The sequence below is a fragment of the Acipenser ruthenus genome, chromosome 5 (genome assembly GCF_902713425.1).
Source record: "Acipenser ruthenus chromosome 5, fAciRut3.2 maternal haplotype, whole genome shotgun sequence".
NCBI lineage: Eukaryota > Metazoa > Chordata > Actinopteri > Acipenseriformes > Acipenseridae > Acipenser > Acipenser ruthenus.
This window is the reverse complement of record NC_081193.1, coordinates 76,365,954-76,390,912: the sequence shown is the minus strand read 5'-3', so window position 1 is coordinate 76,390,912 and position 24,959 is coordinate 76,365,954. Positions and strand designations below refer to the sequence as shown.

Sequence of the window (24,959 nt, the reverse complement as noted above, 5' to 3'; positions counted from 1 at the left end):
ATAAGCCATTTGCATTCACAGACATAGAGTTAAACTTATGTTAAATATACAGCTTCAACTGAACAAACGTTTTTCCTTGGATGTGGTTATTTTGTTTTTAATAACCCGCAGAAAACATGGGAGTTTTAACCTATTTAAAATGTTGTTGGCCAATTATTTAACACTAGAATCGCCATTGCGCGTGAATTTGACGATTTCTGTCAGTGTGAGGTCTGCATTGCTAGGATTTGTTTCAAGTTTCTTGTCCCCACATTGTTCACACTCTCTGTAACAGTATGGCTTATTTCCAGATGAACAAACCAGAGTATTTGCAAGTTCTTCAGCATCACTGATATTTATGATCTTTCTATAGAAGAAAGCATCCACTTTCTTTCCTTTTTAGTAATCGCCAATTATTTTATTATTTTCTCCCAATTTGGCATATCCAATTATTTTTAGGCTCAGTTCACCGCTACCACCCCTGCGCTGACTCGGGAGGGGCGAAGACGAACACATGCTGTCCTCCGAAGCGTGTGCCGTCAGCCGATCGCTTCTTTTCACACTGCTGACTCACCATGCAGCCACCTCAGAGCTACAGCGTCAGCTCTGGGCATCTTACAGGCAAGCCCGCAGGCTCCCCGCGAGACTACAGGGGTCGCTGGTGTGCGGTGAGCCGAGGACACCCTGGCCGACCTAAGCCCCTCCCCGGGTGGTGCTCGGCCAATTGTGCGCCGCCCCCTGGGAGCTCCCATCTACGCTCGGCAATAGAATAGCCTGGACTCGAACCGGCGACTTCCAGGCTATAGGGCGCATCCTGCAGTCCCCTCGGAGTGCCTTTACCAGATGTGCCACACATGAGCCCTAGAGAGCATCCACTTTCATTTGAAGATTCTCGTGCTTTACACACTGGTAAGCCTGCCTACAGTCCAGAATGGTCTGTAACGCGTGAACTGAGCATGTGACATTTTGACAGTAGAATTTTCATGTTTGAACTGCGGAGCAGAAAGAAGTCGCTTTCTCTTTTTTTCTTTCTTTGTGCAAGGTGCTAGTATCTCTCTTGCCAGGCAACACCCGACTTGCATCGTCACAGGAAAGAAATTTGATGACCAGCTTCTGTTTCTGGCTAGCAGATAACTTCTGTTTTTTGTTTGAAGTGTTGGTACTAGTAAGAGATCTGTGATCTATCTGAAAGTAATCTGCTGCGTAATATAGCAGTTTGTATTTCTTGAAAATGGCACGATTAAATTTCCCATTTTTTTTTTGCTTTTATGCTTTGTTGAAATTTGAGCATGTGGTGAAAGAGAAGTGCCTTCCTCACATTTTTGCCCACTTTTCTATTTTTCAGGAGTTTCTCCGTAGCTTTGCCAGGGGAATTTTTGTTTGTTTTTTTGCATGTATCCTGTATTTTTTTTGACACCTCCCTTTCCAGCTTTTTTTTTCTAGCAATTCTGTTTCTTTTGCAGATTTTAAAACTTTCCTTTTGTTAGATACTAATGGGCTTTTTACACACCATAATTCTGTCTTGCAGGCTCTGGTGGTGATGACTGTGGTGTGTCATGTGGCCGATTTCTTTAGCTGCTCTTTCTTTTGTTTTTTTGCTAAGTATACACTGTTTACTTAGCAAATCTTTTATTAATCTACCTATCCCTAACATGCTGCCCTTTTGAATTACCCCTAACCTCTACCATTCTATAATACAAATTATCAGATTTGATTTCTGAATTGAACTTGGTTCAGTAACGTAATGGGCATTAAAATTGTTTTTAGGAACCACAAACAAACCAAAACATTGAATATCAAACAGTTGAACTAAGGATTGAAATAAATAAAATCATTTAAACAGTAAAATCATAACCAACACCAAATTCTCATAACCAACATATTTTCTGTTTGCTGAAAAGTGTCAGCTACGGGATAAATCGCAAGATGTCGCTTATGAGAAATTCCACTTTCTTGTCCAGTTTAACAAACATGGCAGCCATTTTTGTTCTTGTACAAACTAAATTAGCAGTGAGAACAAAGTCATTTTTTTTGTTAAATATATCCATATTCCTTTACTATTTTGGTTTCATTTTTTTCCTTGGGTGTTGGTTATGCGCTACAACAGTGCCAAGTGGCACTTATAAGTTTAACACGAATATTTTTCAAAATGTCTGTGGTGTTCACTGACATGAAGCCTGACCTTTCACCTAATTTGAAAAACTTTATTGATATGCTATGATTTCTGACAAAATGTCTTCGGATGTCGGTTATAAGATTTTATGTGGAAACCACGGGGACACACATAAAGTGTTTTAAAAATAAATAATTAGATTTTTTTTTTAGCTGAAGTATTTAAAAGTCTTTTCCAGAATTAAAAGTAAAATCCAGCATTTCTGATGTTTAAATATCTAAAATATAACTGAAAATCAGAATTCTAGTTCGAGGATAGGGGTCGGTTATGAGATCTGTGCTACAAAAAAAAAAGTAAAATTAAAAGAAATATAATGCAATTTTTATTGTGCAGAACAGAGTAAAAAAATATTTTATTAAAAATATAGAACTGGTAAATATCCTTCATTTGTACCGTGAAATACGACATCAGGACAGCAGTCTACATAGTCATTTGAAAATTGCCCAGCTATGTAATGTTTAACATACAAAGAGGGCTGGATGCAGGACATTTGTTTATTTCTTTACCACTGAATTGCAGAACATTTTGTATTGAAACTTAAGTTGCCTGTTGTATTTAAAAATCACAGAAAATGATGGTGCAAATTTCATGAAAAAGGTGCCATTTTGAAGATAAATCGGTCCTGTCTAAATTAGTGTTAGCTAATATTTTGGTCTAATTATCTTTTGGTGTAAAGTTTCACCTTTTAAATTTCTGTGTCTAGTCTTTGAAGTTGTTGATTTTTCTGTACAAATACAGAAATATAGCTGGGTGAATTAGTGCGCTGTTTTTATCATTTTCTGAACTATAAATAGGAAACTTTTCTTTTACTTGTGTTTCAATTAATTTCTTAGCTAGGAGCAGCCAGAGCACTGTTTGGAAGCTAGTGGTCTTGTAATGGATTAAGAGGAGTGTGGGGTTGAGATTGGATTTGCACAGAGCAGCAGTCTGGTTTTGATACAGCTGCTATATCGAGGGAGCACTTTACAAGGTATGATAACCACCTTTCCCTATCTTTTGACTGTGCCTCAGTTTTATTTGTTCAACACAGCATTGACTGGACTGGATTCACCGTGGAGGTTTGATTTCCTTTTGAAGTCATTAACTGCTATGACACGCTATAGTGATGTCACCATAACATTTGTGATAGACTTGTCAAGTCCGCCAGGCAGCATACAGCTTAAGTTACCCACTTGGGCCTTCTTGAGTTAATCACTGAGAGGTATTGAAACAGATCCCAGCACACTTTATTGCTGACTGAGACAAGCCAACCACAGCGGACAGGTTTTCGTCTGGGACCCCAATGACACTCTGGTGGTATAATCCTAAAAGTTGTGTGCGATGCGTCAGCAGACCATCAGGCTGTGAGTAAAGAAGAGTGGAGGTCAGCTGACCTTTCATTAACTAGAAGAGGGCTGACCACACAGACAGACACACACGGCCTCATTTACGAAAGAGCACGTGAAGTAATGAGCTTTATGTGCGCGATAAATCTAAATTTACTGCCCCATGTACTAACAGAGAACGCATTAATTTATGTGCACAGTATTTGGCTAATTTACATACCATACCGTTACACACTGCATGTATTGTGAGCGATAATTTAATGTGCACGATAATATCAGAGACTTCCCTGTGACCACGTGATATCAAAAGCCCCAGCCGTCCAGGCATATCTTTTGGTCAGTAGCTTGTTGTGAAGGTGGAGGTGGCTTACATTGACCGAAAATGAGCGATCAACAGACACAGCACTCCTCAGGGGATAGGCAGAGGCAATGTAAAGTGAAACTAGCCAATCAAATAGCACACATGATCTGTTTCCTCACACACAAAGTACACATCATTTTGATTAGGATAGTGAAGCAAAGGCTTGTTTAAACTATTTATTTTACTTTGTTTAAAATATAAAATCAGTAGCAAAAAAGTAGTTGGAGATATCACGGAAGCAAAAGGTGGAGGCGGACACAGAAGATTCCAAAATCGTTGGCCAGATGATTATTTGTTCACTGAATAATTTTGACAGCAAGGCAATATGTCTGATTTGCAGTGCAACAGTTGCAGTTATGGAAGATTACAAAATACAACATCACTATGACATGCTGCACAAAGCAACGTATTTTGAGTTTACTGGAAATGAGTCATAAAAACGTACCTTCATAGTGGTACTGTTTACTATTTCACATTTTCACAGATTGTCAGAATCTTTTCTTTCAGTGCTGTTAAAAACGTTATATTTTGGAATATAAGTTCAATATTGAGACTTAGCATTATATACTATGACTTTTTTTTTTTTTACCTTGAGATTTCTATTGAAATAAAATACTCTTCTATTCCCTCCATTATATTACATTTGTGAGATTTTTTTGTCAATGTTCTAGGAAAGCTGCTTCTAGTTATATCTGCCTATTTCTGTACTATAAAGTAGTATATTTGAGTAGTATATTTCAGTATATTGGCCTACATACAATTATATAGACATGTTCATGTACATTACGATGTGTGTATATTTTTTTTAAGGTGCGGCCCACCAAGTGAACAGTCTTAACTTAAATGGCCCTTCGCTGCCAGATTTTTCCATTCAAACCAAGTAACTCGACAAGATGTATTTATTTTGCTTTACTGAATTAAACGAACAAATCTGTGGAATGAATCCAACGAATTGAGTCCGTAAAAAGAACTGAACTGCACATCACTAGTTTTCAGGCCAGAAAAATAGCGCACCTGTCAGTGGTTAAAGCCTGGTTCTCATACACACTAATAAATGATCACTTTAATACAAACAACACACAAGCGCACACATACACAGACACATACATACACTCTTACACAGAGACAGACATACATGCAAGGACATGTGAGGTCAATTGCAGTGTAACTACTAACTGGAGGTCATCTCATAGTTAGTACAGAGGACAGGGCTAACAGTAGTCTGCAAGATGGTACCAATTGCAATGAACTAAACCTCTCCAAATAGTCTGCAGGTTAAAGATGATCTCAATTGTAATGAACACAATGTAGCAGCCATGTGCCCCAGAGAGGTGTGTAAAACTGGCGTAAAGTTAGTTCAGCACTAAAGCATATGAGCAGCACTGATAAATATAATCCCCAACTACCAGTAATTCAGTTAAATATAATGCATATAAAAGTCAATGAGTGAAATAATCTTTCATTATTTCATAACTGTATCTTAAAAATAAAATTGATACATTTGTATAAATATGTCGCTAAAACCTTTATTGATGTATATGAAGTATTTCATTCCACATGAACTGATGAGATTCCATTGAACTCCTTACTTCATTCCAGTAATTGCTCATAAGATTCGCGTGACAGGACTGTAAGCACCAGACCTGAAATCACTCTATGGAAATGGAACCCTCATGGGGGTTCAACAAAATGTATTCTACAAAATACTTTTTTGTGCTCCAATGTGTAAGTCGGAACACGGTTAGTTGTCATTATGAAATTCGAACCCAAATATTACAAAATGAATCTTTGCCTTTTGAGAATATAACATAGGAACAGTCATCTATTGCATTGTGATGCACCTAGGTAATACTTTCTGAATTCCATTAATGCACGAGCAGCTTTAACATTTCAATGCTGCTAGTTTAACAAGCTTGCTGGAGTTATTGGCACCTTGTTGCCAAGACGTAAAGGGTCACTTTCAAATAAACATGATTACATTGCATTTGGTGTATGTGTGTGAGTGGATAATAGCGACTGCGATCTGGAACAAATTAACCCTAGTGTAATATAATCCATTGGAGTGGGGAGCAGAGTTTATGTCCAGTTTTGAGAGACAGTATTTTTTTAAATCTGTATGTTTAGAATTGCATTATCATGAATATATTATGTGAATCATATATTTTGAATTTTTAGCATCCCTTCACCAAAAATGGTAAATGGTTACATAAAAAGTTTTGAAATGTGTTTGTTCTATTTTTAAAGCTGCAGCTCTTACCCCTTGTCTCAATACAGATATGATGCATTGTAAGGATGGAAAATTCTTATCTGCAACCGAGAGAACCAAACTAAAGCCCCTTGTGAAACCATGTACCTTGGTTAACCTGGGTCCCAGTGACCCACCCCAGGATGTGGGTTGACACGCTTTGACCCGGGTTGAGCAAGACAAAATGCTTGACTGCCATTCGTGAGCCAACTCAGATTGTAGCAGAGATGAAGAAATATTTGTCCGTAACAAGCTGCTTCCGGGGCATTGATACCGTATTGTTTACTGCGTCTGTCACCCAGGTCAACCTTGCTTTATCAAAAGCCGTGTGAAATTGCATCCCCGACCCGCATGACACCGGGTCCTGACCCAGGTAGATCATGCCAGTGTGAAAGGGGCTTAAGTAGCAAAACATTGTCAAAACATTGCCCAGACATCTCTCATGTCACTGCAGCAGCTAGTGGTAAATAGAGGGGTGACGACACGCTCATGTCATAATACGATATAGCGATATGCAGGTCACAATACAATATGGTTTGATGCATTATAACATCAAATGAACATATGATGGTCTCTTCTGTTAAGCAAATAATGAATCACATGGGGAGAGAATGTATTCACACCAACTATAAAACACACGTATTCTTCATTCAAACCATTTGGTGAACTACATTGAGTTGTTGTGATTTGAATTCAAAGCTTGGTGAAGCCGCTATTGTCACGTCAAATTTCTGCAAACTGTCCATTGAGACGTCATCTTTTTGCATGTCATTCTTCAATGTATGTGCTTGTCTCAAGCATTGCACCTGCGCTCGGCAGTGATCATCACTGTTCATGTTCTCACTCTCATTACAGCATTACTTTAAGGACTTGTAGTCAGTCATACTCAGTGATAGGAATGAAATGATACAGACACAATAGGCACTTATGCTAGTCCTGGCATTCAGATCTACCGTTAATTAAATATAAACACTGTATTATTTCAATTATCATGAGGCAGGAGTTTGTGCAGTCAACACTGTTCCTTCCCTGTAGCTGCGTGAATAACTCCTAATAGTAAACTACAGACAGGGGAGACCTGGACATGCCGTGAGGAGAAGTGTGATCAGTTCAGAGTAGCATATCAGTGGCTGGAATGCAGACCCCTGGTCCATTCAAGAATAAACCTCAGCAAGTGGAGTTCTGAAATCCAGGACTGGAAGCAGGGCTAGTGTGAGTATCTAACCCATAATAACACAGTATAACCAGGATTGAGGAGCAGCAGTGATTGGTATCCAGGAATGGAAATAAGACTACTATTACATAGCAGTTTCACCCATTCCAGGTTTTAAAATATGCTTGATTAGCCACAATGTGTAGGTAACAAGTTCAGGTGTGTTTTATTAAACATAGTGAAACCAGGAATGGATCAAAGTGATTTGCAATGGGATTCTTATTTCCATCCCTGATGTCTGTTATTGGTTTAATATTGTCACAGCAATCAAGATGTTCTTAAATCCTGTGTCCCCCCCCCACTACAGATGAACTGAGCACTGTCCGACCGTCCTTGTTGCCATGAGTAACAGCCACCCGCTGCGTCCCTTCACCTCGGTGGCAGAGATCGACCACGTGCACATCCTGTCAGAGCACGTGGGCGCGCTGATCCAGGGAGAGGAGTACAGCGACGTCACCTTCATTGTGGAGAAGAAGCGCTTCCCCACTCACAGGGTCATCCTGGCCGCACGCTGCCACTACTTCAGGTACAGGGACTTAACAGTGTGGGAAACAGGGATTTTTATTTCCTCACATTTATAACATTAAGAATGGCAATATTCGCAAGGAAATGATAATGTCTCTCACTCTATCTCTGCTGTACAGAGGTTTGAAGAAGGCCCATCCTCTGGCTTTCCTCTCACTCCCTCTCTCAGGGTGCTGCTGTATGGCGGTATGAAGGAGTCCTAGCCTCTATCTCTCCTCCACCTCCCCCCCCTCAGCTCTGCTGTATGGAAGGATGAAGGAGTCGCAGCCCCGAGCAGAGAGCCCTCAAGAGGACACCCTCTCTCTATCTCTCTTCTCACCCCCTCTCTCTCTCTCAGAGCTCTGCTGTATGGAGGAATGCAGGAGTCGCAGCCCCAAGCAGAGAGCCCTCAAGAGGACACCCTCTCTTTATCTCTCCTCTCACTCCCCTCTATCTCTCCTCTCACCCCCCTCTCTCTCAGAGCTCTGCTGTATGGAGGTATGGAGTCCTAGCCTCTATCTCTCCTCTCACCCCCCCCCCTCTCAGAGCTGTACTGTATGGAGGGATGAAGGAGTGGCATCCCCTCAAGAGGACACCCTCTCTCTATCTCTCCTCTCACTCCCCTCTATCTCTCCTCTCACCCCCCTCTCTCTCTCTCAGAGCTCTGCTGTATGGAGGGATGAAGGAGTCACAGCCCCAGGCAGAGATCCCTCTAGAGGACACCACAGCCGAGGCGTTCAGCATGCTGCTGCAGTACATCTACACGGGGCGCGTGTCCATGAGCAGCGAGCGCGAGGAGGTGCTGCTCGACTTCCTGAGCCTGGCGCACCGCTACGGGTTCGAGCAGCTGGAGGACTCCACCTCGGAGTACCTGCGCACCATCCTCAACACGCATAACGTGTGCCTCATCTTCGACGTGGCCAGCCTCTACTCCTTGCGCAAGCTCAGCACCTCCTGCTGCACCTACATAGACCGCAATACAGCTGACGTGCTGGCCAGCGAGGGCTTCCTGTCCATGTCCAAGGTGAGGCTGCCTCTACTCACTGTGTGCGTGCATGCGTGTGTTCGTCTGTCTCTCTGTATAGTGTCTGTGTATGTCTGTCTGTGTGGTGTATGTCTGTCGTCTGTGGGGTGTGTGTATGTCTGTATGTGGTGTCTGTTTGTGTGTGTATATGTCTCTCTGTATGGTGTGTTTGTCTCTCTACATTGTCTGTGTTTGTGTCTATCTGTCTGTGTGTGTGTGTGTTTGTGTGCAACTACCTGTCTATTTTGTGATCTGCTGCCATCGCCCCAGGAGCGACTTGTAAAGTTTCATGAGTGTTAACAGATCCTGTACTGGCTGTGCTGTAAACTCACTCATTCTCCCCCTCTCTCTCTCTCTAGCCAGCCTTGCTCATTATGGTGCGGCGGGACTCGTTTGCAGCCCCGGAGAAGGAGATCTTCCAGGCGCTGTGCTGCTGGTGCCGCCACAACTCCACCGAGCTGCCGGAGGAGGTGATGGGTGCGGTGCGGCTGCCACTGATGAGCCTGGAGGAGATGCTGAACGTGGTGAGACCATCTGGACTGCTGTCCCCCGACGCCCTGCTCGACGCCATCAAGATCCGGTCCGAGAGCAGGGACATGGACCTCAACTATAGAGGCATGCTGAGTGAGTGCCGTCAGTACAGAACAGTACAGTACAATACAGTGCAGTACAATACACACGAAACACAGTGCTCAGATTTTGTTCTGATGAAGGTGAATGTATTGTGATTCTCTCTCCCTCTCTCCCTATTCCCCTCTCCCCACCTTAGTCCCAGAGGAGAACATTGCCACTATGAAGCATGGTGCCCAGGTGGTGAAGGGGGAGCTGAAGTCGGCCCTGCTGGACGGAGACACACAGAACTATGACCTGGACCACGGGTTCTCGCGCCACCCCATCGAGGATGACTGCCGGTCGGGCATTGAGGTGAAGCTTGGCCAGCCCTCCATCATCAACCACATCCGCCTTCTGCTGTGGGACAGGGACTCACGGTCAGTATAGACACACATGGACTCACGGTCAGTATAGACACTACACTGGGACCCTTGGTCAGTAAAGTGTACATACCAGGACTCGAGGTCAGTATGGAAGAGACACAGGGACTAGCGGTCAGTAAAGAGTACATACCAGGACTCCCGTCATTATAGAAAAGACACAGGGACTCGTGGTGAGTATAGACACCACACAGGGACTCGTGGTCAGTATAGGCACCACACAGGGACTCGTGGTCAGTATAGACACCACACAGGGACTTGTGGTCAGTATAGACACCACACAGGGACTTGTGGTCAGTATAGACACCACACAGGGACTCGTGGTCAGTATAGACACCACACAGGGACTCGTGGTCAGTATAGACACCACACAGGGACTCGTGGTCAGTATTGACACCACACAGGGACTCGTGGTCAGTATAGACACCTGTGATAGAGTCCTGGTAAACTTGCCTCAGGTAGCCGAGGAGAACACAGACGAGACTGAGATAGAGATATTGACGTTGATACGCCGACACAGGCGCACGGGATTTAATCAATAAACATAAACAAAAAGTAAACAATAATGTCATGTGACGCTACCAGCGATGGTAGCGCACAGAGGACGATACACGACTGTACAAACACTCAAAAATAAAAACACAATACAACAAACTATAAATCAAAGGTGCCGTGAAAACGGCAGGCCTTGCAGCAGCCCCGATCACAGCGATCGCTATGTTTTTATACTAACGCTCTGCCGAGACACGCCCACCTGCCTGCTGGAACAGCTCATTGCTTTCAGCTGCTGCTCCACGCAGACAGGTAATCGTCCACGGCGGTGCGCAACATCAGTTAAACAATTAATTAAATCAATTTACAACAAATAATGCAAAAATATACAATAAAACTACATATTTCCCCATGTGTAGGGCTTCCGCCCTGCCACATATCCTCCCGCTCAGAATGGAACCCGTAGGGGTCCATTCGACAATTTTTATATATATATATTTTTAAAACAAACAAATCACAAGGGTGGGTGGGAGGGAACACTGGAGCCAGCAACAACAATCAACACACGCCAGGCTCCAATGTTAGCTTCCACTCAAGCATCAAATCCATCAGCGTCACTAATTATATTTCTAAACATTATCATTAAATCACAACTATTAATTATCAAAATGATTACATTTACCCCCCACCGTCACCATTATTTTCTCTCTCTGGGCTTTTAATCCCGGGGTGCCCGTCTAACCCCATGGTGACCCCCTAAACCCCGTGTCCCTTCTCGGGGCTCCTCTGCAGAGGGCAGCCCCTGCGGCGGTCAAGTCTTTCAATCTCTGCTTGTTCGTGAAATCACAGCACGGGAGTGATGGCTCCGGCAGCTACGGCTGGACCAAAGGCAACAACACTCCTGCGTGCGTGTTAGTCCCATGACGTCAGAGAACGTGAGTGACGGCTTCAGCAGCAACGGCTGGACTGAAGGCAGAAACTCCTCAAGTGGTTGGCCCGCCTCCTCAGGCTCTGGGGCCGGAGCTCCACCTCTCTCTTCCGACGCTCGGTAGGACGCACCTCCCTCATTGGACCGGGCTCCTGCCGCTCGGGCATTCGGGCTGGACACTCCTCCCTCCCAGTCCTTCGGACACGAAGCTCCACCCTCTCTGACGCTCGGGTTAAAGCTGGTGGTCGTTGGCTTGCTCCTGCTCCCCCCCAAAAAAATTCAGGGGTTTGCTCCTCAATGTCTCTCTGTCGCGGGTCGATTTTCCATTGCGCAGGATACAGCAATCCCTTTCTGACACCAAATTGTGATAGAGTCCTGGTAAACTTGCCTCAGGTAGCCGAGGAGAACACAGACGAGACTGAGATAGAGATATTGACGTTGATACGCCGACACAGGCGCACGGGATTTAATCAATAAACATAAACAAAAAGTAAACAATAATGTCATGTGACGCTACCAGCGATGGTAGCGCACAGAGGACGATACACGACTGTACAAACACTCAAAAATAAAAACACAATACAACAAACTATAAATCAAAGGTGCCGTGAAAACGGCAGGCCTTGCAGCAGCCCCGATCACAGCGATCGCTATGTTTTTATACTAACGCTCTGCCGAGACACGCCCACCTGCCTGCTGGAACAGCTCATTGCTTTCAGCTGCTGCTCCACGCAGACAGGTAATCGTCCACGGCGGAGCGCAACATCAGTTAAACAATTAATTAAATCAATTTACAACAAATAATGCAAAAATATACAATAAAACTACATATTTCCCCATGTGTAGGGCTTCCGCCCTGCCACAACACCACACAGGGACTCGTGGTCAGTATAGGCACCACACAGGGACTCGTGATCAGTATAGACACCACACAGGGACTCGTGGTCAGTATGGACACCACACAGGGACTTGTGGTCAGTATGGACACCACACAGGGACTTGTGGTCAGTGTAGAGGAGACACCAGGACTCAGTCATTATATACACATAGATTCTGATCCTTTTGTAATTTTACCCATGTTTTTGCAGCCTCTGTTGCTAATGCAGGCTGTCCTGATCCCCACCCCTGCAGGTCGTATTCGTACTACATTGAGGTGTCGATGGACGAGCTGGACTGGGTGAGCGTGGTCGATCACTCCAAGTACCTGTGCCGCTCCTGGCAGAACCTCTACTTCCCTCCCCGTGTCTGCAGGTAACAATGTTGTTTACACACCTGTTCACCTGCGCACGCACACACACACACACACGCACACACTTGCGTACAAGTACCATTTGGAGGCTGAAAGCACAAGTGTGTTTTTAATTACAGCACGGTTAGTTGCAGTGCTGCGGCAGTGCCACTAGATGGACTGATTATTAGCATAGAGACTCGGGGACTGACACAATTAAGAGGAAAAAGGCAAGTGAGTTGTTTTTATATTAGAATTCAACATGGATAGATGCAGTACAGCTGCAGTGCCACTAGATGAGGCCCTCAAGTAGCTTGTGTAGTGCAGGAGGTTGCCCTGAGGCATTCATTCAATAAGGGAACTGTGGGGACAGAAATCACACACTTTACACAGAGCACTGGAAACACACTCACTCAGGAATATGCATATCCAATAAAAAGCACTGAAGTAATGTTAACCCCCCCCCCCCCCCAAAAAAAAAAATGTTGTTATCCTATTTGTGCACAGGCAAAGAATAGAAAATGCAATAATGCAATAGGTGCTGTCTGAATATTTACTTTACCTCTGAGATCAATGAGCTGCATAACTGGGCTGAAGGGGTGAACTGTGGACCTAGATACTGCATTTCAGTGGGGGGGGAGATGTTTAAAATTAGTTCAGTTTTTTTCGATTGAATTTTTTTGTAATGTAGACAGGCTAATATGCTTGCATGTTCCTGTATGCAGTATTAACGAATAGGGAAATAGTTTAGAGATTAAACAGTTAAATGTTCTCCAAGGGATGCAGTACAAGAGCACTAGCTTTTTTATTCTGTTCAACATTAAATGATAAATTAAGAATGCAACATTCCGGATTATCGGAGTAATTCAGACCAGTCTGAATTAGTAGTTATCTTTCAGTTATCCAAGGATTCTGCAAGACTGAATAAAGCCTTCGGGGTGCTGAAGTGCACATACTAATCAAAACACCCACAACAAGAAGTGGCTTAGACATACATGATACATACCAGTGCCCACACACTTCCACACGGTCGCCCTGCAAAATTTACCATTCTCTACAGCACAACTGCACAACCTTATTGGTAGCCCCCTGCAACATCTCTTCATCACAGTCAGGGTCTTCTCTAAAACCAGCTATCAACTCAGGTAGGGGTATAAATACTAGAGTGTTTAAACGGTTAAACTTTTTCCAAATGATAAGCGTTTAAGAGTTTGCATGTCAAATATACAGGTCAGCTGTAGCAGTTATACAGTAGGAGACGTGGAGTGTTACAATGTTATTTATTCAATATTTATTTATTTCCAAATTCACATAATTAAGGATACGATTTTGGCACAGTGGTTATTTTGTGCATTTCACGGGTAAAACAAAACAAGAAGTCACGGAAAGGCCACCAGATAATGCAGGTTTAGCTACATCAACATACACAAGAGCTTTTAAATAGCACACCAAAACCAATAATAAAAAGACTATTGCTTTTGACTGCTGGGAAATTTAAATGTTACTTTAGAGTACAAAACTTAAAGGTCCTTTCACACCAACGGAACATTCTTTTTTTTTCTTTTCTTTTTTTTAATACTCTACGATGCAGGCTTTCGCAAAGCGAAACAGACGGGGTCTGAAATAAACGGTGTTCCTATTTCTCTGTGCTCGTCTGGCGGAAATGTCCATATATATATATATACAAAATTAGCATGTCAAAGAATTGTTTTTATTCCCGTGTTCAAAATGAAACACTATATAAATATTCTTCAATAATAAGAATTAGATGTTTCTGAGTAGCCTACAGAGCACTCCCCCTTTAAAAATAAAAACAAACACCAAAAAAGAAACAGGGAGTGGAAAAGCAGGCACTGTGTCCAAGAAGTGGTGCATCAGAAAAAAAGACTACAAAACAGATCGATCTCTTAGAAGATCACAACCGAGAGTTTACAGTAACATACGATCTGTGTTCATTTACATGCTCGCTCAGCTACAAAATACAAATCTCATTCGCTGACCTACATAGCTACACATAAATGCTGCGTGCATACACAACCAAACAATTTACAGATACTCGCAGATTTGTATTTTCAGTGCATGACATGCTGCACTTTTAAAGGAAATAGAGGAAGTGCCTAACCAAATGTGTTTTTACATCCATTTCTAGGATTTCATTCAAATTCACGATTTCCGTGGACTCTGTGACAAAATCGTATCCTTACACATGATTGTGCATGTTAATGTTGCAGTACAAGGTAAAAAGTAACAGCAGTCTAATGGAAGGCTACTATATTAGGGTTATATATAAATCACATGGTTTGGATTGTTCCCTGTGTTTTGAAAGAGTAGATTTGAAAGACGCCTCTGTTTTAATAAATATGTGTTTTAATTATTTTTATTTTATTTTTTTTAAACATGGTGTTTGGTACTGCACTTGGTTAAATAAATCTCAGCTCCAGGCCATGCTTTCAGATACAGTAACCAACCAGTTGCTTCCCCTAATGAGTGACGAGTTTTGCAGCCAGCATGCTTGGCCCTGAAGACCCTGAAATAACCTAAATGACGCAGTAACAGATTTCCTGGAAAGCAAGACAAGCAAACTGAGAACTTTCTTTTACTTACTGTAGTAGCAGATATCATATTTTACAATGCATGTTTACTATAAAAACTGCGCAGACCTAGATTGGTATGGAAGTGCATGACAGGTAAGATTTACTGACAACCACTTTAAGTGTTTCTGAAAGTTACAAAAACTGTCCTGGGATAGTGTAGGTTAATATTTCTTTACTGAAAATCAGTGCAGGATGCTTCTTTTAAACGTCTAATTAAATGTAATTACAGTTTATCTGCAGCAGGACTTTGTGCCGCGTGTGCAACTGTTTTAATTAAGATGTAGGATTTTGTTGATCGGTAATTGCAGATTAAGAAAGTTTAGTCTCTTGGTAGCTGAATCTGTGTTTTTTCCTCTGCCTACACTCTCTCCGAATAACTGATTTTCAGTGCAGAGATGCACAGATACTGTAGTGCTTTGGGAAGCTCAGTTTCCATCAGTTTATATTGAGGTTTCCCAGGGGTGTGCACAATCCGGAAACACCTCCAGTATGGCTGGCAGTAATGAGCACCTCAGGTAAATTAGAGGGGAGGAAGGAAGGAGGCCTCCTGCTGATATCTTGGCTGAATATTAGAGATTCATTTTTAAATGTCCACTGATTCTTTATTGCAAACTAACAAAAAAGTTGTTTAATGGTTATGCAGACCTGGGCTCATTAGTTACCATCTTTTTTTAAGGCCAAATGGTCTGCATACCAGTAGTCACACATACGAATTGACAAACACTGACACACACCAGGGATGGAAATAAGACTCCTCTTGCGTAGCAGTTTCACCCATTCCGTGTTTGATTAGCTCCTGTTTATAGGTAACAAGCTCAGGTGTGTCTTTTATTAGACTCATAGTGAAACCAGGAATGGATCAAACTGCCATACAATGGCAGTCTTATTTCCATCCCCGGACACAAACCGACACTGACAAACACACACAAATGCAGATTGTTCCAGACTTACTATTAGAAGTACAGGGATGCACAGCTTCAGATTGAAGTATAGATGGTTAAGCAGTCAGAGGAAGAGTTTACATGCCATCAGCCCTTGAACGCTGTCTTCTTTTTTTGCTTGCCTGAGGTGGGTTACAGAAGTGTGATCTGCTGGATATTTGCTGAGAGCAGTTCCACTCAAAGGCACCTGACTTAGTAGCTGTCCTGTTGTGCTGAGAATAGGTAAGGGTTTAGAGAGGACTGTCTGTGATGAAGAGATGCTGCAGGGAGCCATGAATCTCAGGGGAACAAGGCAGTCTTTGGAAAGGGTTCAGGCTCAAGAATAAGTAACGTTAAATACAGGAATGGAACTTAGACTCCCATTGCATAGCAGTTTGATCCATTCCTCGTTTTACTATGAGGTTAATAAGACACCTGAGCTTGTTACCTATAATCTGTTGCTAATTAAGCTCCTAGTAAAACCTGGAATGGGTGAAACTGCTATGCAATTGGGGAGTCTTATTTTCCATCTCGAGCTAAGCACATGGTTGACCCTGCAGTAGCATATGCTTGTCTCAAAGATTAAGCCATGCAGGTCTAAGTACACACAGGCTGTATAGTGAAAATTGTAGGACCTTTTTTAAAGACTCGATTAGAAAGTAAAAAGTGAAAGTCTGTTACAAACCCAATTCCAAGGCTTCAGTGTGGTCTTTATCAATGTTATTGTTCCAGCTTACCATGCTGGCATAAAGTAAAGCTTGTTTAGACATCTCGGCCCCAAGTCCTTGCATTTACTCATCTTCAACCAGGGGTCACTTTCACTGGGAGACATCACATTGGCTTATATATGAAACCAAAGGAGTAAATGCATTTTCTCAGAAAACAGCATGGACCAATGTATATAATCCCATGCACCTATTTGTGTGATTATTGTTCTAGAGTAGGGCATGGGAAGTGTTTGCACAAGAGTGATCATGAGGGAACATGTGGGCACTGCGCCCTGCCTGCAAAAAAGCTCCAATTCTGCATCATGTATGTCTAAGTCTCTTGCACTGTCTGGAAGCTGTGGGTGTTTTGATTAATATGTGTGTTTCAGCATCCTAGAAGCTTTATCAAATCTTGCAGCATCCTTGGATAACAGAGATAACTTCCCTTCAGATTGGTCTGAATTACTGCTATAAGCAAGCGTATCTGGGTACTGCTGGGGTTGCACCTCCTGAATATTGCATTGTTAAATCTTCATTGTATTCTTGGACATAGTAGAAAGGTAGTGCTCTTGTACTGACCTTCTACAGCAGTGTGGAGTAATGGTTAGGACTCTTGACCAGAGGGTCGTGGGTTCAGTCCCAGGTGGGGGACTCTGCTGCTGTACCCTTGAGCAAGGTACTTTACCTAGATTGCTCCAGTAAAAACCTAACTGTGTAAATGGGTAATTGTATGTAAAAATAATGTGTAAAAACTATACAATGCAGTGCCAATGTATAAAAATTAGTCTTGAGGCACGATTTAAACATAGACACACACTCTGAGTCCCTGATAGACCTTGGAAGGGAGTTCCAGAGATGAGGGGCCAAAGAGCAAAGGGCACGACCTCCCATACTTCGTAACTTTGTTCTTGATCATTTTTAGCATGTTAAAGCGTGTGTCAGCATTGGAAAGCACAAAGACGTAGTGTAAGCCATAATAAACAAGGTAAACTATGGTATAGTATAACCATGTGAAAAGCATGCAGGATACTGTAAAATTGCAGTAGTAAACTTTTACAAGGGATGTACTAGTATTTTTGTGTATATAGTTTTATTTTAAAGTGCAAAAGTGTTTGATCTTAATCGTATGTGTGTTATTTTTAAAACTATGACAAGTTTCAAGTCCAGCCAGTCAGTAAAATTTCAGCCCAGGTCAGAAGGCTCGGTGTTTGAGCCAGACTGGGGCTCAAATCACCAGGACGTGAAAACGAAAGGGCACTTCAGGGCTTTGTCTAGTCTAGTTGATTCTGTTGAGTGTCGTCTTGGTTGAAGGACGTCGCATTAAACCAGGTTGATTCAATGGACAGTGAATCTGGTCATGTAAGGACGATGTTCCAGAGCACGTTTATTTTTTCATATTTCAATGGCCATCACTGTAGTTTGTCAAATAATTAAATATCAAGCAAGAAACTGTAGCCCCTCTGCGTTCATGTCTTCCCACACTCGTTGATTATTTTTGCACTACCCACTTAGAACCATTGTGCAGCCTCTCTTGGTACCATGGACAGTGTATCTGGCCGTGGAAGGTGAGCCGAATGTCACACTTCTATTTTCATTTGTATCTAGATAGCAGCTTATCCAATTGTGATTAAAGTTGATTAGGACATTCCATTATTAGACCCAGGGAAATATGATGGAACCTGTACGCCTGTCCATCCGTACATTTTTTACAGGTACGTCAGATATAAGTCTTGGTTACTCTTCTTTAAACCAGTAGCCATCGTGGGAAGGCATGTTTCTGAGATATTTCTATACGTTAACAGCTGCCTGAGTAAGTTGTGTTGAATTATATAGCAAAGTGGTAGTTACCATGCGCTGTGTAAGGTTGTAGCCTGTGTCTGGCAGGGCAGTGGTTAGCTCCGCTTGGTTAAGGATGTTTTGTAATTGCTCTCTGGCAGTGCGCTGGTTAACTCTGCTGTGTAATTTCTCGCTTCCTCTCTCCTTCGGGACTCTGCTCTGCCAACGAGTCTCACAGACAGAGGAGAAACACACTTCTGAAATTACTGCCATAAATTCAGATTTGTATCTGGCTATAAACCCATTAATTTAGATGGGAGAGATTATTACCAGGTTTTTCCCCCTTTCTCTGCAAGAAGAGTTCAATTAATTTGGGCTGATAGGTTTCCTGAGATCTTTGTGTTTGTGTGCGTGTGTGTGTGTGTGTGTGTGTGTGTGTGTGTGTGTGGAAGTACAATTTGTTATTAGTTTGCCTGTGGCCCCTGAGACCTCATTAAAGACTCTCTCTCTCTCTCTCTTTTCCTCTCTCTGTCTATCTATCTATCTATCTATCTATCTTTATTTATTTATTTCTCTCTCTCTGTCTGTCTCTCTCTCTCTCTCTCTCTTTTGCTGACTCTGTCAGGTCTGGTCCTCTCTCTGAAGAGTAGCACTATTTATAACGCTTGTGCTCCCCACCCCACATAACCGGAGCAGGCAGACACTTTAGAGGCAGTGGACTAGCTGCCAGACTCTCTGTGCAAAGGGTGTGCTGAGAGGTTAATGTGCACCAGACTCCCTCTTCAACCAGCTGACTCATCATTAGGACATACTTTCAAGTACAGCAGACATCCATCCTCTAAAGCAGTGGTTTACCAACTCTGGATAGTCCTGAATTAGCTAACGTAGCCAATTTAATTAACGACTGGCAGTGTCAGTGGCTGCGGAATAGTAAGAGCAGCCAGGGCAACTGCACAGGGGCCCACGCACTCAGAGGGCCCCAGAGGGGTCAGAAAATTTGGAAAAAAAAACTAACAGTTATAATATCCTTCACATTTATATTTGCAGATGTTACCTTCATATTCATATCACTGTAGCTACCAGTGCCAGTAATTCAGTTTTATTCTCCCTTGTTTTCATCAGGTACTGCTATTTTTTAAATTATGTTTTAAAATGGTTTTGTTTTCTTCCCTCGTAACTGTCTTTGCATAGAGGCTGGTATGAGGCACTGTTTTATGTTTTGTTGGTGTCTGTTTTTCAAACTCTGTGACCACTTGTACTTTTTTTTTTTTTTTTAATAAATTTTGAATCGCCAATTATTTTTCTGATTTTCTCCTCAATTTGAAATGCCCAATTATTTTAATTTCAACCCGGCCCACCGCTGCCACCCCCACGCTGACTCGGGAGAGACGAAGGACACACGCGTCCTCTGAAATGTGCGCCGTCAGTCGTCCGCTTCTTTTCACTCTGCAGGCCTGCCGTGCAGCCATCTCAGAGCTACAGCGTTGGAGGACCATGCAGCTCTGGGCACCTTACAGGCAGGCTCGCAGGCGCCCAGCCAGTCCACAGGGGTCGCTGGTGCACGGTCAGCTGAGGACACCCTGGGTGACCTAAGCCCTCCCCCCCCGGGTGGCACTCAGCCAATTATGTGCCGTCCCCCTGGGAGCTCACATCTATGGTCGGCAATAGAATAGCCTGGACTCGAACCAGTGACCTCCAGGCTGTAGGGCGCATCTTGCGCTCCACTCGGAGTGCCTTTATCAGATGCGCCACTCGGGAGCCCTAACATACCTAAATCTTGATTGGAAAAAAACCCTGCACTGGAGCCCATCTTTCTCTTCCGCAGTCCCTGGGCAGGGTTAAGCTCTAAAGCACCCAGCCTTTGAGGAGTTGAGAACAAAGTGTTCTGGAAGTCCGCAGCTCATCATCTGTAAACAGAGTAATATCTAGGGGTGCACCGATACACCAATGTCCCAATACCATGTGTATTTTGATACATGGGATGGTCTTGATGGGCTACTTGTGTGATCAATGGGAAGATCATCCAGTTCCTAGTAGCTGATTGATCTTGACATAGATGGGCCAAATTGCCTCCTCTCGTTCGTAAGTGTTCTTTTGTCATTTAATCATGGACTGTTTTGTTGAACGACAAAAAAATGTATGAGACAGGCAGAGTATTTATTCATGCCATCTAAAAAACACACTTATTCTTCATTCATGAAACACTTGGTGTGCTACAATGAGCTGTGTTGTTGTGCATCTGGCCTTGTAGCACAATACAAACGATACATACCTCACTTGTGAAACGATGTTCATGTAAAGAAAGTATTGATACACATTGAATTGTTGCACTTGTTCTCCAATACTTTTTATTATCATGAAAATTCAAGTTTGTACGTTTTTTTAAATATGTGTATTCACTTAGGAAATAGAGCCGCATAGTTAGGGCTGCTTATTTCACAGGATTTCAGTCTAAAAATAGGTATTTCAAGATATTTCGCCATGAAACATAATATTTATTAAAGCAGTAAAAAAAAATAGCTGTGTCACATGCAAAATTGATCATTTATATATATATATATATATATATATATATATATATATATATATACATACTGTACTGTGCAAAAGTTTTAGGCAGGTGTGAAAAAATGCTGTAAAGTAAGAATACTTTCAAAAATAGACATGTTAATAGATTATATTTATCAATTAACTAAATGCAAAGTGAGTGAACAGAAGAAAAATCTAAATCAAATCCATATTTGGTGTGACCACCCTTTGCTTTCAAAACAGCATCAATTCTTCTAGGTACACTTGCACAAAGTCAGGGATTTTGTAGGCATATAGTCAGGTGTATGATTAAACAATTATACCAAACAGGTGCTAATGATCATCAATTCAATATGTAGGTTGAAACACAATCATTAACTGAAACAGAAACAGCTGTGTAGGAGGAATAAAACTGGATGAGGAACAGCCAAACTCAGCTAACAAGGTGAGGTTGCTGAAGACAGTTTACTGTCAAAAGTCATACACCATGGCAAGACTGAGCACAGCAACAAGACACAAAGGTAGTTATACTGCATCAGCAAGGTCTCTCCCAGGCAGAAATTTCAAGGCAGACAGGGGTTTCCAGATGTGCTGTCCAAGCTCTTTTGAAGAAGCACAAAGAAACGGGCAACGTTGAGGACCGTAGACGCAGTGGTCGGCCAAGGAAACTTACTGCAGCAGATGAAAGACACATCATGCTTACTTCCCTTCGCAATCGGAAGATGTCCAGCAGTGCCATCAGCTCAGAATTGGCAGAAAACAGTGGGACCCTGGTACACCCATCTACTGTCCGGAGAAGTCTGGTCAGAAGTGGCCTTCATGGAAGACTTGCGGCCAAAAAGCCATACCTCCGACGTGGAAACAAGGCCAAGCGACTCAACTATGCACGAAAACACAGGAACTGGGGTGCAGAAAAATGGCAGCAGGCGCTCTGGACTGATGAGTGAAAATTTGAAATATTTGGCTGTAGCAGAAGGCAGTTTGTTCGCCGAAGGGCTGGAGAGCGGTACACGAATGAGTGTCTGCAGGCAACAGTGAAGCATGGTGGAGGTTCCTTGCAAGTTTGGGGCTGCTTTTCTGCAAATGGAGTTGGGGATTTGGTCAGAATTAATGGTCTCCTCAATGCTGAGAAGTACAGGCAGATACTTATCCATCATGCAATACCATCAGGGAGGCATCCGATTGGCCCCAAATTTATTCTGCAGCATGACAACGACCCCAAACATACAGCGAAAGCCATTAAGAACTATCTTCAGTGTAAAGAAGAACAAGGAGTCCTGGAAGTGATGGTATGGCCCCCACAGAGCCCTGATCTCAACATCATCGAGTCTGTCTGGGATTACATGAAGAGAGAGAAGCAACTGAGGCTGCCTAAATCCACAGAAGAACTGTGGTTAGTTCTCCAAGATGTTTGGGCCAACCTACCTGCCGAGTTCCTTCAAAAACTGTGTGCAAGTGTACCTAGAAGAATTGATGCTGTTTTGAAGGCAAAGGGTGGTCACACCAAATATTGATTTGATGTAGATTTTTCTTCTGTTCACTCACTTTGCATTTTGTTAATTGATAAATATAAACTATTAACATGTCTATTTTTGAAAGCATTCTTACTTTACAGCATTTTTTCACACCTGCCTAAAACTTTTGCACAGTACTGTGTGTATATATATATATATAATTAGGAGTATTTATTATACAGCAAATGTTCCTAAATGTTTAAATGCTTACCTGAAAAACAGTAAACACTAAATTGTTGAATTTATTTTTATGTCCACCTTTTTAAAGACATTCTGTTTTCACCATCAATGAATTATGAAACAAAATTAAAGTATAAGTAATTGTAAAAATAACAACATGACATATCCTCTTCTTGTACTGGAAAGAGTGATATTTAGCAGAAATATTTCTGATCTCTGATGCAGCTGGTGTCTTTTTCATTGAAGACATTTTAAAGAAGTATTGCAGCTCTATGCAGTGATTTCATCATTTACCAGAAGATAAACATTGGGGCTAATTCTATCAGGAAAACACCTTAAAGCTGCAAAATCAGAAATGAACACAGCAGGTTTATTGTAAATTGAAGGGGTGTTTTTTTTGTTTTATTACCTTTTCAAAAAGTGTAGTCTTTGAAAACCAACCCAATTTTGTTGATTTGAATCCAGGCCTCTGTTCTGCAGAGACTGCGAGTGGAGGATTCTGCCACCAGAGGTCACTGTTGCTCTGTGTCACAGCTGGCAGACTCACTCAGCCCTTCACCACACTGTTGCAGGAGTTGAATTCACACTAAATACAAAGCCCCCACAATTAACACTGCGCCTCACACATTCCTGATACAGACTGCACACCGTACAAATAGTGCCTTTGTATTGACGTGTCTCACGAGAGTTTGTCTAAATCAAAGCAATCAATTAATTACTTCCTTATGCAATCTGTTCTATCTATCATTCTTGTTTCATTTTTATAAATAAAGCCAGATGTGGCTGTGGAAATCTGAGTTAATGTAATATAAAGGGGTAATGTAGCCAAGGCTTATGTTTTTATTTGTACTTCTCTTGTTGGTAACTTCATTGCCAGTCGCTCATGCCTTAGATTTTCCAGATTTCCCTTATGTAGCACAAGGAAACGAGAATACAAAGTTATGCAATGCTTAAGCTCGGATCACACACATCCAGAGGATCCTCTTAGTCACATAATAAAAGTTTGAGACAGATGTACGAACGTGATCCACACACACCGGTCCCCATTTTTGGAATGAGGACCCTAAAAAAAAAATCATCCTCATTCAAATACTGTGTGCTGATCATGTTGGCCCAGCTGCCCATCTCACTACATAGCGCTAATGTACCATGCCGCTGACTGATACAAAATTTCCGATGTGCCAGGGAACACCAGGAAAACACCTGTATCATAAAGTACTAACTGACAAAGCACATTGCACAAAACAACAAAGAAAACTTTACAACCCCCCCATGTTCACATTAGTACATCTCCTTGGCCATTTTCACAAAGCATTTACCAACGTCCTAAATGAACACCAGGGTGTGCCTTTAATGAAACGCAGTGATGTTAAAAAGCTTAAATTAATTATTTAAGAGCTCCTACAGTCCACGCACCTCCGTTATTTCTTGCTAGTTCTAAAGCATTAGCGGTTTGTTTTTTGTTTTCCACAGTGGCAAATGCTTTTCTGAATGTCCTGTGAATTGCTTGTTTTAGTAATAAACTAACAGAGGAAGGGCACTAGAGGGCAGCAGGACCCCTTCTAGTGTGGCGTCTACTAATCAGTACAGGCAGGCTCATTTGTAGTAACAACCCCTTATTTAAGTTTAGAAAGCATGCCCTGCTGTTAATGGACTGGATGGCATGTTGCAGCAATAATAATATTCAAGTTTTTGATTAAACATGGCTTCCCTTGTTTGTTTTTGTTTTTGCTGGCACAGTGTTACAGTGTAAGCCATGTTTTGTACTGATTTGTTAGGTCCTGTGTACAAGCTCAGCCCTGATAAAGGCGATCGATTAGATCACAGAGCAGTAAGATTTTGTGTGATCAGCCTCTGCTTTGGTCCTGTTGAAGAGTGGAGCAGGGGACTGTTAATAACAAGATTATTGTCTCGCTCTCGCTACCTTCCTGCCAGCACCTCTCTCTCTCTCTCTCTCTCTCTCTCTCTCTCTACCTCCCTGCCAGCTCCTCTCTCCCTCACACTACCTCCCTGCCAGCACCTCTCTCTCTCTCCCTCCCTCTCTCTCTCTCTCCCTCTCTCACAAGAGAAAAGTATGCCCAGCAGCCCATCGGGTTCCCTATTAAAGAAAGGACAGTTAAGCATTCTTCTGTACAGTAGAATGTGTGTTATCTGCTTCAGATGTCGTTGATGCATTGGTTTCCTTTGCATGATATCTTTTTGATAGTTGCCTTTTATAAATTCTGTAATACAGTATGAGCAAATGCGTTTTTGTTCCAGTATTTTATTTATTTGA

General features: G+C 42.3%; 1 protein-coding gene across 2 annotated transcripts in view; it reads left to right on the top strand.

Moving 5' to 3' along the window:
* LOC117403086 (BTB/POZ domain-containing protein 9) overlaps nt 1-24,959 on the top strand; it is a 68,396-nt gene that overhangs the window by 2,276 nt on the left and 41,161 nt on the right. The window contains exons 1-6 of one of the 2 annotated variants that reach the window (XM_034004996.3): nt 7,177-7,295; nt 7,604-7,822; nt 8,461-8,824; nt 9,184-9,448; nt 9,594-9,813; nt 12,368-12,487. In XM_034004996.3, coding sequence (XP_033860887.1) covers nt 7,638-7,822; nt 8,461-8,824; nt 9,184-9,448; nt 9,594-9,813; nt 12,368-12,487 — 1,154 coding nt within the window. In that variant the 5' untranslated portion in view covers nt 7,177-7,295; nt 7,604-7,637. Of the gene's footprint in view, nt 1-7,176; nt 7,296-7,603; nt 7,823-8,460; nt 8,825-9,183; nt 9,449-9,593; nt 9,814-12,367; nt 12,488-24,959 lie in introns of those variants that run through there. The other variant, XM_059024534.1, reaches the window with a different exon arrangement.